We start from the raw sequence: 14,358 nt of genomic DNA on the forward strand, positions 1-14,358 counted from the left end.
GAGGGAAAGTTGATGGTCAAATGTGGCATCTGCAGTTTGTAGATAAGGAAAACCTGTAGCTAGGGGGAAATGAGTATGTTAATGTCTAATGTTCTTGAGTGGGAAAGAACGACTGAGATAGGTACCTGTAGGTAAGGAATGGTGTCTCACAGGTAATGGGCTCTCTAATGGGGGAAGTGTGTCGGTGCTCACCACAACAAAAACAACAGGATCCTGTATTAGCCGGGAGGGCTGGAGAATAATAGTTGGCATCTATACCTCCACGTCGTGAGTATCCAGGTAAACCTAAAGCATGCGGCCTGTAAGGAAGGAAAGTCAAACTCCATCCTGTAATATTACCATGGACTCTTCCAAAATCAAAAGTAAGATCCATTCTGTCTGGGAGGCATATGGTGAAGTGTGGGAGGACCACTAAGCTGGGCTCGAGGCCTTCTAACCACTAAGTTAATCCCAATTGCCCACTTTTGGCCCATATCCGTCTATAGCTATCTTACCCATGTAACGGTCTAAATACTTTTTAAAAGACAAAATTGTACCCACCTCTACTACCCCTGGCAGCCTGTTCCAAACACTCGCCACCCTCTGTGTGAAAAAAATAATTTTTGTAATTTTCATAAATGACCTGGATGAGGAAGTGGAGGGATGGGTTGGTAAGTTTGCCAACGACATGAAGGTTGGTGGTGTTGTGGATAGTTTGGAGGGATGTCAGAAGTCACAGAGTGACATGGATCGGATGCAAGACTGGGCGGAGAAGTGGCAGATAGACTTCAACCCGGATAAATGAATAGTGGTCCATTTGGCAGGTCAAATGGGATGAAGGAGTATAATATCAAGGGTAAGACTCTTAGCGGTGTCAAGGAGCAGAAGGACCTTGGGGTCCAGGTCCATAGGACTCTTAAATCAGCCTCGCAGGTAGAGGATATGGTTAAGAAGGTGTATGGTGTACTGGCCTTCATCAATCGAGGGATTGAGTTTAGGAGTCGGGAGATAATGCTGCAGCTTTATAAGATCCTAGTCAGACCCCACTTGGAGTACTGGGCTCAGTTGTGGTCATTACAGGAGGGATGTGGAAGCTATTGAAAGGGGGCAGAGGAGATTTATAAGGATGTTGCCTGGATTGGGTGGCATGCCTTATGAGGATAGGTTGAGGGAGCTTGACTTTTCTCCTTGGAGAGACAAAGGATGAGAGGTGACCTGATAGAGGTTTATAAGATTTTGAGAGATATAGATTGGGTGGATTCTCAGAGGCTTTTTCCAAGGGCTGAAATGGTTGGTACGAGAGGACACAGGTTTAAGGTGCTGGGGAATAGGTACAGGGGAGATGTCAGGGTAAGTTTTTCATTCAGAGGGCAGTGGGTGAGTGGAATCGGCTGCCGTCGGTGGTGGAGGCAAATTCGATAGGGTCTTTTAAGATACTTCTGGATGAATACATGGGATTTAATAGGATTGAGGGTTATAGGTAAGCCTAGTAGGTAGGGATATGATCGGCGCAATTTGTGGGCCAAAGGGCCTGTTTGTGTTGTAGTTTTTCAATGTTCTATGTTCTAAATTGGTTCTCTGGACCCTTTTGTATCTCTCCTCTCTCACTTTAAACCTATGCCCTCTGGGTTTAGTTTCCCCTATCTTTGGGAAAAGATATTGACTAACAACTGATCTATGCCCCTCATTGTTCTCTATATGATCACCCCTCAGCCTTCTACGCTCCAGAGACAGAAGTCCCAGTTTATCCAGTCTCTCCTTATAACTCAAAGCATCAAGTCTTGGGAGCATCCTAATAAATCTTTTCTGCACTATTTCTAGTTTAATAATATCCTTTCTATAATAGGGTGACCAAAACTGTACACAGTATTCCAAGTGTGGCCTCACCAATGTCTTGGTACAACTTCAACAAGATGGCCCAACTCCTGTATTCAATGTTCTGGCCAATGAAACCAAGCATGCTGAATGCCTTCTTCACCATTCTGTTCACCTGTGACTCCACATTTAAGGAGCTATGAACATGTACCCCTAGATCTGTTTGTTCTATAACTCTCCCCAAAGTCCTACCATTAACTGAGTAAGTCCTGCCTTGGTTTGATCGACCAAAATGCATCACGTCGCATTTATCTAAATTAAACTCTATCTGCCATTCGTCAACCCACTGCCCAACGAGGGGCATACACGCGATGGGTTGTACTTGGGCTGCTCTTGAATGTTCGAGATTGGCCTAGTGCTTCATGTCATTAGTGTACGCTTAAACTGGACCAGATGCTGGGCAACACGACAGCTCAGTGACTATCGCTGATTGCTGTGCAGACACATGGATTTGGGCCGGTATCTGTGGGAGTTTGCGCATTCTCCCCGTGCTTGCATGGGTTTTCTCCGGGTGCTCCGGTTTCCTCCAACACCCCAAAAATGTGCTATTAGGCTGATTGGAAGTAATAAATTGTCCCTAAATTAGTTTCCCTCAGTGTGGATTGCCATAAAACAATAGATAAGGGTCATGGGTGGAGGGGGGTAATGGTAATGTCAAAATGGCAGCGTGGGCTCGTTGGGCCGAAGGGCCTGTTTCCCAGGCTGTTTTTGTTCTTTGTTCTTTGACCCAATTGATCAAGATCCTGCTGCAATTCTCGATAGCCTTCTTCACACTATGCTACCAATCTTGTTGTCATATGCAAACTTATTAAACATTTCTCCTAAATTCTCATCCAAATCATTCATATAAATGACGAATAACAGTGGACCAGCACCGATCTCAGAGGCCTTCAGTTTGTAAAATAACCCTGTACAACCTGTCTTCTGTCATCCAGCCAATCATGTATCCACAGGACTCAGAATCCATTGTAAGAGCAAGCCAGATTTCTAATGCACCACTTTGAAAGGGATCAGCAGAGTGCAATAATCTCATGTCAAATTTGGAAGACAGGAACACAGCCTTGAGGAGTGAAGAGGACACAGCTGCCCCTGTATGTTCAAGTACAAGACAGCTAATGAAAATTGTTTTGTCTTTCTTTTTTTATCTTTATCTTTAGTGCCATTAAATTGAATTTCTACAGCAAGTATCTTGAAAACAGGAAGCTCAAGGAAAATAAAACAGGTCACTGCAATTGTCAGTTTGCTCGTGCTGTGTTTATTGTTTCTATTCCAGCCCCCTAGTAGCTAAAGTTAACAAGGAGCTTTTGAGATGAAATCCCCTAAGCGGGATTTCATCTCAGCTTCATTTACTAAGGAGGAAATAGTTTACAGACTCATGTGTCACATATCTTAGAGGATGATTTATCTGTTTGGTGGGTCAAAGGTGACCATTCAAGGAATTAGCATGTATGCATCACTGGGTTTCCTCCCTATTGGAAAATTAAGCAGTAAAAAGGAACGGTTTAATGAGGCTGAGGGGATTCTTACATCCAAACTTTTTTTTTGCATTTAGGTGGACAACCAAAAGAACAAAACTAGCACTTCCACTGGGACTTTGACAGGCCTGAATGTTTTCAGCCAGTTTTACATTGGAGGCTATCGTGAGTACACCCCAGAACTCCTGCCGCATGGAGCACATTTCAGTGATGGTTTCCAAGGTAACCCTCTTTTAATTCTGCGCCTGTTGGATTTTCAAATATGTTGTGTGAAAACTGGACTGAAATGAGGTAAAAATGACCTGACCTATTTTGTTGTCTTTTTGAATCCATCGAATCAAAAGTGCAGAAAGAGCCCATTTGGCCCACTGAGTCTGCAATGACTCTCCGAAAGAGCATCTTAACCAGACCTTCTGCCCTCTCCCCACAATACAACATATTTACCAAGGCGAAGCCAACTAACTTGCATATCTTTGGACTGTGGGACGAAACCAGAGCACCCAGAGGAAACCTATACAAACATGGAGAGTACATGCAAACTCCACAGTCAAGAACAGAACACCCAAGGCCAGAAAAATTACAGCTCAGAAGAAGGCCATTTGGCTCATCCTGTCCATGCCATCCCGACAACACCCAGGTGCCCTTTCTAATCCTACCTTCCTGCACCCGGTCAATAGTCCTGTGGCTTACAGCACTTAAGGTGCAGATCCAGGCACTTTTTAAAAGAGTTTAGAGTCTCTTCCTCGTCCACCACTCGGGCAGCAAATTCCAGGCACCCACCATCCTTTGCATAAAAACATCTTCTTCATGTACCCTCTACATCTACTGTCACTTATCTTGAATCTATGTCCCCTGGTTCTAGAACTCTCCACCAAGGTAAACAATTTTATCCACCCTATATCTTCCCCTCATAATTTTCTACACATCCGTCAAGTCACCCCTCACCTTCTTTGTTCCAAGGAAAATAACTCTAATCTATCCGATGTCTCCTCATAGCTGCACTTTTCTAGTCCTGGCAACATTTTTATAAACCTCCTTTGCATTTTCTCAAGAGAAATTATATCCTCCCTGCAATATGGTGATCACAACTCCACGCAATACTCCAGTTGTGGCCTCAGTAGTATACCTCTGCCAATGAAGGAGTGCATTTCATGTAACTTCTTTACAACCTTATCTACCTGAACTGCTGCCTTTAGGGACCTCTCTGTGTATTTGTATGCCAAGATTCTCATTTCATCTACTCTCCTTAGTACATTACTCATTTATGGTGTTCCCTATAACTGATCTCCCTAAATGCATTATCCCTAAAATGCATTAAATGCAACTCCATCTGTCACTTTACCGCCCACTCCACCAACCCATCGATATTATTTTGTAGATTATAGCTATCCTTTACACTATCCACTATTATCCATCTTTGTGTCACCAAAGGAAACTGTTCCATCCTATTAATTTCATCAAAACCTGTCGTAATTTTTGAATGAATCTGTTAAATCTCCCTCGCTGTGCCCCAAAGAGAGCAATCTCAGAATTTTCCACCTCGCCATGTAAATCCAGTTCCTCAACATTTTAGCGAGAGCCATAAGCAATGAGGAAGTTGCTTAGCCAGGTTTTTAAGGAAACTGAATGTGTTTTCACTGAAACACTCAATTTCTCACATAAACTGAATGATTGAAATGAGATTATGTCACTGAATATGGGCAGCACAGTGGTCAGCACTGCTGCCTCCCAGCGCCAGGGACTGGGTTCAATTCTGGTCTTGGCTCTGTATGGAGTTTGCACATTTTCCCTGTGTCTGCTCCGGTTTCCTCCCACAGTCCAAAGATGTGTGGTTTAGATTGATTGGCCATGTTAAATTGACCCAAGTGTCAGGGGGATTAACAAGGTAAATATGTGGGGTTAAGGGAGTAGGGCCTCAGTGGGATTGTGATAGGTGTAGACTTAATGGCTCGAATGGCCTCCTTTCTGCACTGTAGGGAATCTATGATTCTAAACAGTGCTCAAATGTTTATCATTCTGTGCATTGCCCCAGGAATGGGCTGTAAACTGAGCTAGAGTGGGCAAGATGTCCAGATGTTAGGGAGCAGGACAGGTCATAGAAGACAGAGGGTAGCAGTGGAAGGCTGCATTTCTGAATGGAGAGCTATGACAAGTGGCATTCCCCAGGGATCAGTGCTGGCACCTTTGCTGTTTGTAATATATATAAATGATTTGGAGGAAAGTGTAACTGAATTGATTAATACATTTGCGGATGACACAAAGGTTGGTGGATTTGCGGATAGCAATGAGGACCATCAGAGGATACAGTAGGACATAGTTGGAGGCTTGAATGAAGAGATGGCAGATTGGAGTTTAATCCAGACATATGTGATGTAATGCATTTTGGACCGTCTAACACAGATGGGAAATATGCAGTAAATGGCAGAACCCTTAAGACTGTTGATAGGCAGAGGGATCTGGGTGTACAGGTACACAGGTCACTGAAAGTGGCAACGCAGTTGGAGAAGGTAGTCAAGACACACACGGCATGCTTGTCTTCATCGGCCATAGCATTGAGTTTAAAAATTGGCAAGTCATCTTGCAATTTATAGAACCTTAGTTAGGCTGCACTTGGAATATAGTGTTCAATTCTGGTTGCCACACTACCAGAAGGATGTGGAGGCTTTGGTTGGGTACAAAAAAGATTTACTTGGACAGTGAGAATGTGAGTGTGGATTTTTTTTATTTTAACAGGCATCTTGTCAATGTCTTTATTGCCAGATGTTTGCATCAACTACAATTGTGGCAGTCATGGAATCTTGTTTTGTAGCTTTCCAAAGAACTTAGCGTTTAACAGTATCAATCCCGAAACTACTGAGCCATACAAACTCACAAGTTCAATTCCCAGAGTTTGCAGAAAAATATCTAGGAAATTAAAATTCCCAACCTGCACATCTGGCTCCTAGACTTCCTAACCCTCAGACTTTGCTAGGCAATGACACCGCCTCCCTGATTATCCTCAACACTGTTGCCCCACAACGCTGTGTCCTCAGCTCCTTAGCATACTCCTTAAACATTTATGATTGGCCAAATTCCACTCCAACTCCAACTTGACTGTAGTGGGTCAGATTTCAAACAATGCGAGACAGAGTACAAGAAAGAGATAGTGAATCTGATGAAATGGTACAATGACAAAAATTTCTTCCTTAATGTCAGTAAAACAAAGGAAAGAGTCATCAACTTAAGGAAGAGTAGTGGAGGACATGCACTTACCTACATCAACAGTGATCAAGCTTCAGGTTTCTAGGTGTCCAGATCACCAACAACCTATCCTGGTGCCTCCATGCTGATGCGATTGTCATGAAAACCCACCAATGCCTCTACTTTCTCAGGAAGCTAAGGAAATTTGGCATGCCCCCTAAGATTCTCATCACACGCTTTCTTTTGCCTTCTTCCATTGCAGAAAGAAGTACAAACTTCTGAGGTCATGTACCAACCAACTCAAGAACAGCTTCTTATCTGCTGCCATCAGACTTTTGAATCGACCTACCTTAAATTAAGCTGATCTTTTGCTGCACCCTAGCTATGACTGTAACACTATATTCTGTGCCTTCTTCTTTCCTTCTCGCCTATGTAGTCTATGAATGGCATGTTTTGTCTGTATAGCACATGAAACAATACTTTTCACTATATCTCAATACATAGAACATAGAACATAGAACATTACAGCGCAGAACAGGCCCTTCGGCCCACGATGTTGCGCCGACCAGTTAAAAAACAATGACCCACTAATCTAAACCAATCCCTTTTCGTCCATAAACCTATCCACGGATCTCTTAAACGCCCCCAAACTAGGCGCATTTACAACTGCAGCAGGCAGGGCATTCCAATCCCTCACCACCCTCTGGGTAAAGAACCTACCCCTGACATCCGTCCTATAACTACCCCCCCTTAATTTAAAGCCATGCCCCCTCGTGCTAGCTTTCTCCATCAGAGGGAAAAGGCTATCACTATCCACCCTATCTAAACCTCTAATCATCTTATATGTTTCAATAAGATCCCCTCTTAGCCGTCTTCTTTCTAGCGAAAACAACCCCAAATCCCTCAGTCTATCCTCATAGGACCTCCCCTCCATACCAGGCAACATCCTGGTAAACCTCCTCTGCACCCTCTCCAAAGCCTCCACATCCTTCCTGTAATGTGGGGACCAGAACTGCACACAGTACTCCAAGTGCGGCCGCACCAGAGTTGTGTACAGTTGCAACATGACGCTGCGACTCCTAAATTCAATCCCCCTACCAATAAACGCCAAGACACCGTAAGCCTTCTTAACAACCTTATCTACTTGATTCCCAACTTTCAGGGATCTATGTACACATACACCTAGATCCCTCTGTTCATCCACACTATTCAAAGTCCTCCCGTTAGCCTTATACTCAACACATCTGTTATTCCTACCAAAGTGAATTACCTCACACTTCTCCGCATTAAACTCCATCCGCCACCTCTCGGCCCAGCTCTGCAACCTGTCTAAGTCTCCCTGCAAACTATGACACCCTTCCTCACAATCTACCACACCTCCGACTTTGGTGTCATCAGCAAATTTACTAATTCACCCAACTATACCCTCATCCAGATCATTAATAAAAATTACAAACAGCAGTGGCCCCAAAACAGATCCCTGAGGCACACCACTCGTAACCGAACTCCATGACGAATATTTACCATCAACCACCACCCTCTGTCTCCTATCTGATAGCCAATTCCTGATCCAATTTCCTAGACTACCCTCAATCCCATACATCTGCATTTTCTGCAGAAGCCTACCATGGTGAACCTTATCAAACGCCTTACTAAAATCCATATATACCACGTCAACTGCCTTACCCCCATCCACCTCTTTGGTCACTTTCTCAAAAAACTCAATAAGGTTAGTAAGGCACGACCTCCCTGCTACAAAACCATGCTGACTACCTCCAATCAATTCATTACTCTCCAAATAACTATAAATCCTATCCCTAATAATTTTTTCTACAACCTTGCCCACAACAGAAGTAAGACTCACCGGTCTATAATTCCCGGGGAAGTCTCTGTTCCCCTTCTTAAACAATGGGACAACATTCGCTATCCTCCAATCTTCCGGTACTATACCAGAGACCAATGACGACCTGAAGATCAGAGCCAGAGGCTCTGCAATCACCTCTCTTGCCTCCCAGAGAATCCTAGGGTAAATCCCATCCGGACCAGGGGACTTATCTATTTTCAAACCCTCTAGAATATTCAGCACATCCCCCTTATCAACTGCAATACTGTCTATACCCCTGCAACCCAGTGTCCTCCTCAGCTACATTCATGTCCCCCTGCGTGAACACCAAAGAGAAATATTGGTTCAATGCCTCTCCAATCTCTTCCGGTTCCACACACAACTTCCCTCTACTGTCCATAACTGGCCCTAATCTTGCCCTAACCAACCTTCTGTTCTTGACATACCTATAGAACGCCTTAGGATTCTCCTTAATCCTATCAGCCAAAGTCTTCTCATGTCCTCTTTTAGCCCTTCTTAACTCACTCTTCAACTCCCTCCTAGCCAATCTAAAGCTTTCTAATGCACTACCTGAGCCCTCAAGCCTCATCTGAACATAAGCCTATATATATATATAACATATGACAATAATAAATCAAATCAAATCTTTGCACTGTGGGAGGAACCTGGTGCACTCCCAGGAAACCCACACAAACTCACACAAAATGCATCCGAATCCTTATTTTTACATCAAGGCTAGATTCATTGATTTTGCACTCTTCAATGCAGGTTGTATTTATGAGTTGCAAGTTCGAGCTGGCAAAGATAGCGTGTTCAGAGCGCCAGGAATTCCAGAGGGCCATCCTAATGCAGGCCGGAGTGTTGGCCAGTGTGGAGATGCACCATGCAGCAAGATGAGTTGCAGGAATGGAGGCACGTGTGTGGAAAAAGCTTCCACAGTCTAGTAAGTATTAATCTGAAAAAAACGCTGTTTGAAGTATGAACTGGAGTTGTAAAAGCAATTTATCTTGCAATCCAATCGGAAAAAGGAAGTTTGGACCAGTTGCTTATTTTCCCTTTATTACTGTATTTTTTTCTTTTGGGGTAGAGCTGTTGATTATTTATGTTAGTTCATTTCCAAAGTTCCAGCACAATCGGCCAGTCAAATGGACGAAAGTTTTAAATGCGAGTTACTCTCAAATGCTTTTGATGTTGGTGTCTTTACTTTTGAAGCTGCCTTTTGTTCTGATGCAAGATTCAGTTTGTCCAAATCAGGCACAAAACTGGGTAAAGGCCGAGGTTGGAATTGTGAAATCTCATCTCTTATGTTAGTTCAGGAAAACTCTCCCAATCTCTTTTAGGTGCATCAGCAACAACCAGCATATTTTAAAACAATTTTTTCAGATTAAAAGATACTGACTTTACTTACTGATGTAAACCAGCAAAATCATTAAATGGTTCAGTGTAGTCTCTTTAAAGTCATTTTTAGTGATTTTAAGTCAGATTGTTCACAGGTAGGCACATTTATCAAAAATGTTTATGTTCAACAGAAACTAATAAAACTGAAATGGATTATTCCTCTTAAATAGAGCAAATAATACATTTTAGTGGAAATCAAAGAGAGAAAAAAAATTTCATTCTTGATTGTGTTGATCATCAATTTTACTTTGCGATTATGCAAATAAATCTCAGTAGAAATTGTTTTTGTTGTTACCCAACCAATGCAATTCAAACACATTTTAGGTAGAGTTTCAGGATTGTGTTCACTGCAGGAACTCTACTTTCACTATTTAAGTGAGACATTGCATATGTTACTGTTAAATCATTAAAAGACAGAATTGTAATCTTGCGAGATTTCACCTCCAAATCTATATCCCACCTCCATAAAAAAAACTGGGAAGAAGTAGGAAAAGGGAGATAAAGGGCATGGAATTTTTCGTGTGTTCAGAATTCCCTTCTTGCCCAGTATGTTGGACACACAAGAGAGGAAACGCTACTGGATCTGGTAATGAAAATAGAATAAAGGAGATAAGAAAAGTATTTTCAGAAGGAAGCATCTAGCCAACAATATTCGTAATGTAAAAAGTTTTCAAAAATAAAGTTTTGAGAAAGGCAGAAATAAGCCAAAGACTAAAATAATACAATATGAACTTTAGGATATAAAAATGGAACTAAGGAAGTTAAATTGAAAAAAAAATGGGAAAGGGATAAACAGCAGTGGAAAGTATTTAAAACAATGTTAAATATAACTGTCATGAGAAATATATTCCATGAAACACCAGGAGAAAACCAAAAGCAGGATTGGGATTGTGTCACTGAGCGACAGACAAGCAAAATGGCAGGATATTGATTTGTCACTTTACCAGAGGAACTAACAATGTGGACATGACCTTAGAACAGACACTCCAAATATATATAAAGGCATTTAAGATAGAAAGTGGAATGATAATACATAAATTGATCAAACTTAGGATAAAAACATAGGATTGTATTTGTGCATATTAAAAGAAGTTAGGAAGGAGATTGCAGAAGTGCTATTATATACGCATTTAAAAAAATCATTAGAAAAGAATAATGGCTGGGTACTGGCAAACCCACCTATGTTATACTTCACAAAGATGATAGAACAAGTCTAAGGAACCTCTGGGCGCCAGCGGCACAGTGGTTAGCCAGGGACCCAGGTTCATTCCTGGCTTCGGGGAACTATGAAGAGTTTGAACATTCTCCCTCTGGGTGCTCTGGTTTCCTCCCACATCCCAAAGATGTGCAGGTTCAGTTGATTGGCCATGCTAAATTGCTCCTCAGTCAGGGAGATCAACAGGGTAAGTACTTGGGATTATGTGGATAGGCCCTGGATGGACTTGAGTTTGTGTTTTTATGTGCCCTGTTTGTGAGCAGAACTCCCTCTTACCTGTCGAAGGGGCGGCGCTTTGAAAGCTAGTGGCTTTTGCTACCAAATAAATCTGTTGGACTTTAACCTGGTGTTGTGAGACTTCTTACTGGATTTGTTGTCAGTGCAGATGGGCCAAATGGCCTCCTTCTGCATTGTGGTGATTTTATGATTCTAAGATACTCCTGGGCTCACTTCTCCCTGCCATATCTCATAAATTTTCCAATTTTTTTCAAATATCATCTCACTCCACCTAATGAAATCAATTTGGATTTATTTGCCTGACAGCCATATCACATGGAGCTGTCTCTCAAAGAACAAAGAAAATTACAGGACAGGAACAGGCTCTTCAGCCCTCCAAGCCTGCACCGACCATGCTGCCAGACTGAACTAAAGCCCCCTACCCCTCCAGGGACCATTCCCACCCTATTCATGTATTTATCAAGACACCCCTTAAAAGTCACAATCGTGTCTGTTTCCACGACCTCTCCTGTCAGTGAGTTCCAGGCACCTGCCACCCTTTGTGTAAAAAATCTTGCCTCGTACATTTCCTTTAAACCTTGCCCCTCGCACCTTTAATCTGTGCCCCCTAGTAATTGACTCTTCCACCCTGGAAAGAAACTTCTGACTATCCACCCTAACTATGCCCTTCATAATCTTGTAGACTCCTATCAGGTCATCCCTTAATCACCATCCTTCCAGTGAGAACAAACCAAGTTTCTCCAACCTCTCCACATAGCTATTGTCTGCCATACCAGGCAATATCCTGGTAAATCTTTTCTGTAACCTCTCCAAAGCCTCAACATCCTTCTGATAATGTGGCGACCAGAATTGAACACTATATTCCAAGTGCAGCCTAAATAAAGTTCTATAAAGCTGCAACATGACCTGCCAATTTTTAAACTCAATGCCCTGGCTGATGAAGGCAAGCATGCCGTATGCCTTCTTGATTACCTTCTCCTCCTACCACTTTCAGTGACCTGTGTAACCATGCGCTTGGATCCCTTTGCCTATCAGTACTCTTAAGGGCTCTGCCATTAACTGCATATTTCCTATCTGTATTCAACCTTCCATAATGCATTACCTCACATTTGTCCGGATTAAATTCCACCTGCCATCTCACCACCCAAGTCTTCAACTGAAGTATGTCCTGCTGTATCCTGTGATGGTCCTCATCACTATCTGCAAATCCACCAACATTTGTGTTGTCTGCAAACTTAGTAATCAAACCAGTTAGATTTTCCTGCAAATCATTTATATATGCATATTACCAACAGCAAAAATCCCAGCACTGATCCCTGAGGAACGCCACTTGTCACCATTTAGAAACGCACCCTTCCACTGCTACCCTCTGTCTTCTATGACCAAGTCAGTTCTGTACCCACCTTGTCAGTTCACCTCTGATCCCATGCGACTTCACCTTCTGCACCAGTCTGCCATGATGGACCTTGTCAAAAGCCTTACTGAAGCCCATGTAGACAATATCCACTGCCTCATCAATATCCACTACCCTCATCAATCATCATTGTCACTTCTTCGAAAAACTCGATTAAGTTAGTGCGACATGACCTCTCCTTCACAAAACTATGTTGCCTCTTGCTAATACGTCCACTTATTTCCAAGTTGGAGTAAATCCAGTCTCAAAGAATCCCTACCACTGATGTAAGGCTCACTGGCCTGTAATTACCTGGATTATTTTTGCTATGCTTTTTGAACAAAGGAACATTGACTATTCTCCAATCCTCTGAGACCTACGCTATAGCCTGTAAGAATACAAAAATTTCTTTCAAGGCCCCAGCAATTTCCTCCTTTGCCTCTCTCAGAATTCTGGGGTATATCCCATCAGGCCCTGGGGACTTGTCTACCTTAATGTTTCTCATTAAAAGTTCAGAACAGACACCATTGCCACTGCCGCCAACGCCCCCCAGCCCTTTCTCAAGCATTTTGTTTCACCTTTACTTAAATGAAAAGTAGGGGAAGATTCAATTTCTCAAGATCGAGTCTCACTAAGCAGGGCTACAGATTAGAGAATTAATGGGAGTTTCTCATTCTCTACTGTACTTCATTCTCTGAGGGTAGAAAGATCAACTCCTTTGAGGCCTACTCTCATCCTCCACAAAAACAAAACATACCATGGCACCCGGTTGTTCTTGTTTGAAATAGTGCCTGGGATGCTTTCTGTCCACTTGAGAAGACAGAGAGAGTCTCTGTTTGGTTACTTGGAAGGAGGTAAGTGCAGTGCTCTGCCTGTACTACCCTGCAGTGTCAGCCTGAATTTTATATTCAAGCCTCTCACGTGGGGCTTGAATATAAAGTTCCTGACTCGAAGGCAAGAGCCATGATTGACAATGTGATTTACTACAGCCCAAGTACAGCAAACCTTATTGTTGTTGGGCTGTAGAAAGGTGATGCAAATATCTACCAACCATTGACTTTAGTTAATTCTGAAACCCTGTTTTTTCCTCTCCTAAATGTAGTTGTCGGTGTGCTCCTGGTTGGAAGGGAGCCTTCTGCATGGAGACTGTCACAGTGTGCGATCCTGAGCACAAACCTCCACATCAGTGTGCTCCGGGAGCTCCCTGCATCCCACTGCCTGAAGGTTACACCTGCCATTGCCCTTTGGGAACCACTGGGATCCACTGCAAGAAAGGTATCTCCACCAGTACATGTAACGTTTGTTGTTCTTATTGCTTGTATTTCATTGTTACTGGACATTGCACATTCAGTTCGGCAAGCTATTGCATTAACATTATCTGTACATACATGCCTTAATCCAGCAACTAATCTGGCAGCGAGATATGACATGAACATGAACATGGTAACGTGGAAACTGTTAAATGATAAACAGCCGCTGGAAGTGGTGAAGCATGGCTTTATGTTTTTAATTTTCATGAAATGAGCACTCAGCTCAGTGAGTAATACTCTCACCTCCATGTCAGAGGTTGTGGGTTCAGATCCCACTCCAGGGGTCCAAATACAGAATCTTGGCTCACACTACAATGTGGTACTTGCGAAGCGCTGCACAGCCGGAGATACCAGAAGTTTAAGCCTCTTGATGGAGGTAAAAGTCCCTGTGGCAGTACTTTGAAGAGCAGAGCAGTTATCCCCAGTGTCCTGGCCAACATGGCCTTACTTAA

The 14,358-nt window shown here is 42.8% G+C and overlaps 1 protein-coding gene across 1 annotated transcript in view; it reads left to right on the top strand.

Moving 5' to 3' along the window:
• LOC145345355 (protein eyes shut homolog) overlaps positions 1-14,358 on the top strand; it is a 92,192-nt gene that overhangs the window by 54,386 nt on the left and 23,448 nt on the right. The window contains exons 4-6 of the mRNA XM_080193171.1: positions 3,407-3,551; positions 9,121-9,295; positions 13,699-13,871. Of these exons, the coding sequence (XP_080049297.1) occupies positions 3,407-3,551; positions 9,121-9,295; positions 13,699-13,871 (493 nt within the window). The remainder of the gene's footprint in view (positions 1-3,406; positions 3,552-9,120; positions 9,296-13,698; positions 13,872-14,358) is intronic.

Source organism: Carcharhinus amblyrhynchos, chromosome 7 (genome assembly GCF_965287045.1).
Source record: "Carcharhinus amblyrhynchos chromosome 7, sCarAmb.v2.hapA, whole genome shotgun sequence".
In the NCBI taxonomy this organism is placed as follows: domain Eukaryota; kingdom Metazoa; phylum Chordata; class Chondrichthyes; order Carcharhiniformes; family Carcharhinidae; genus Carcharhinus; species Carcharhinus amblyrhynchos.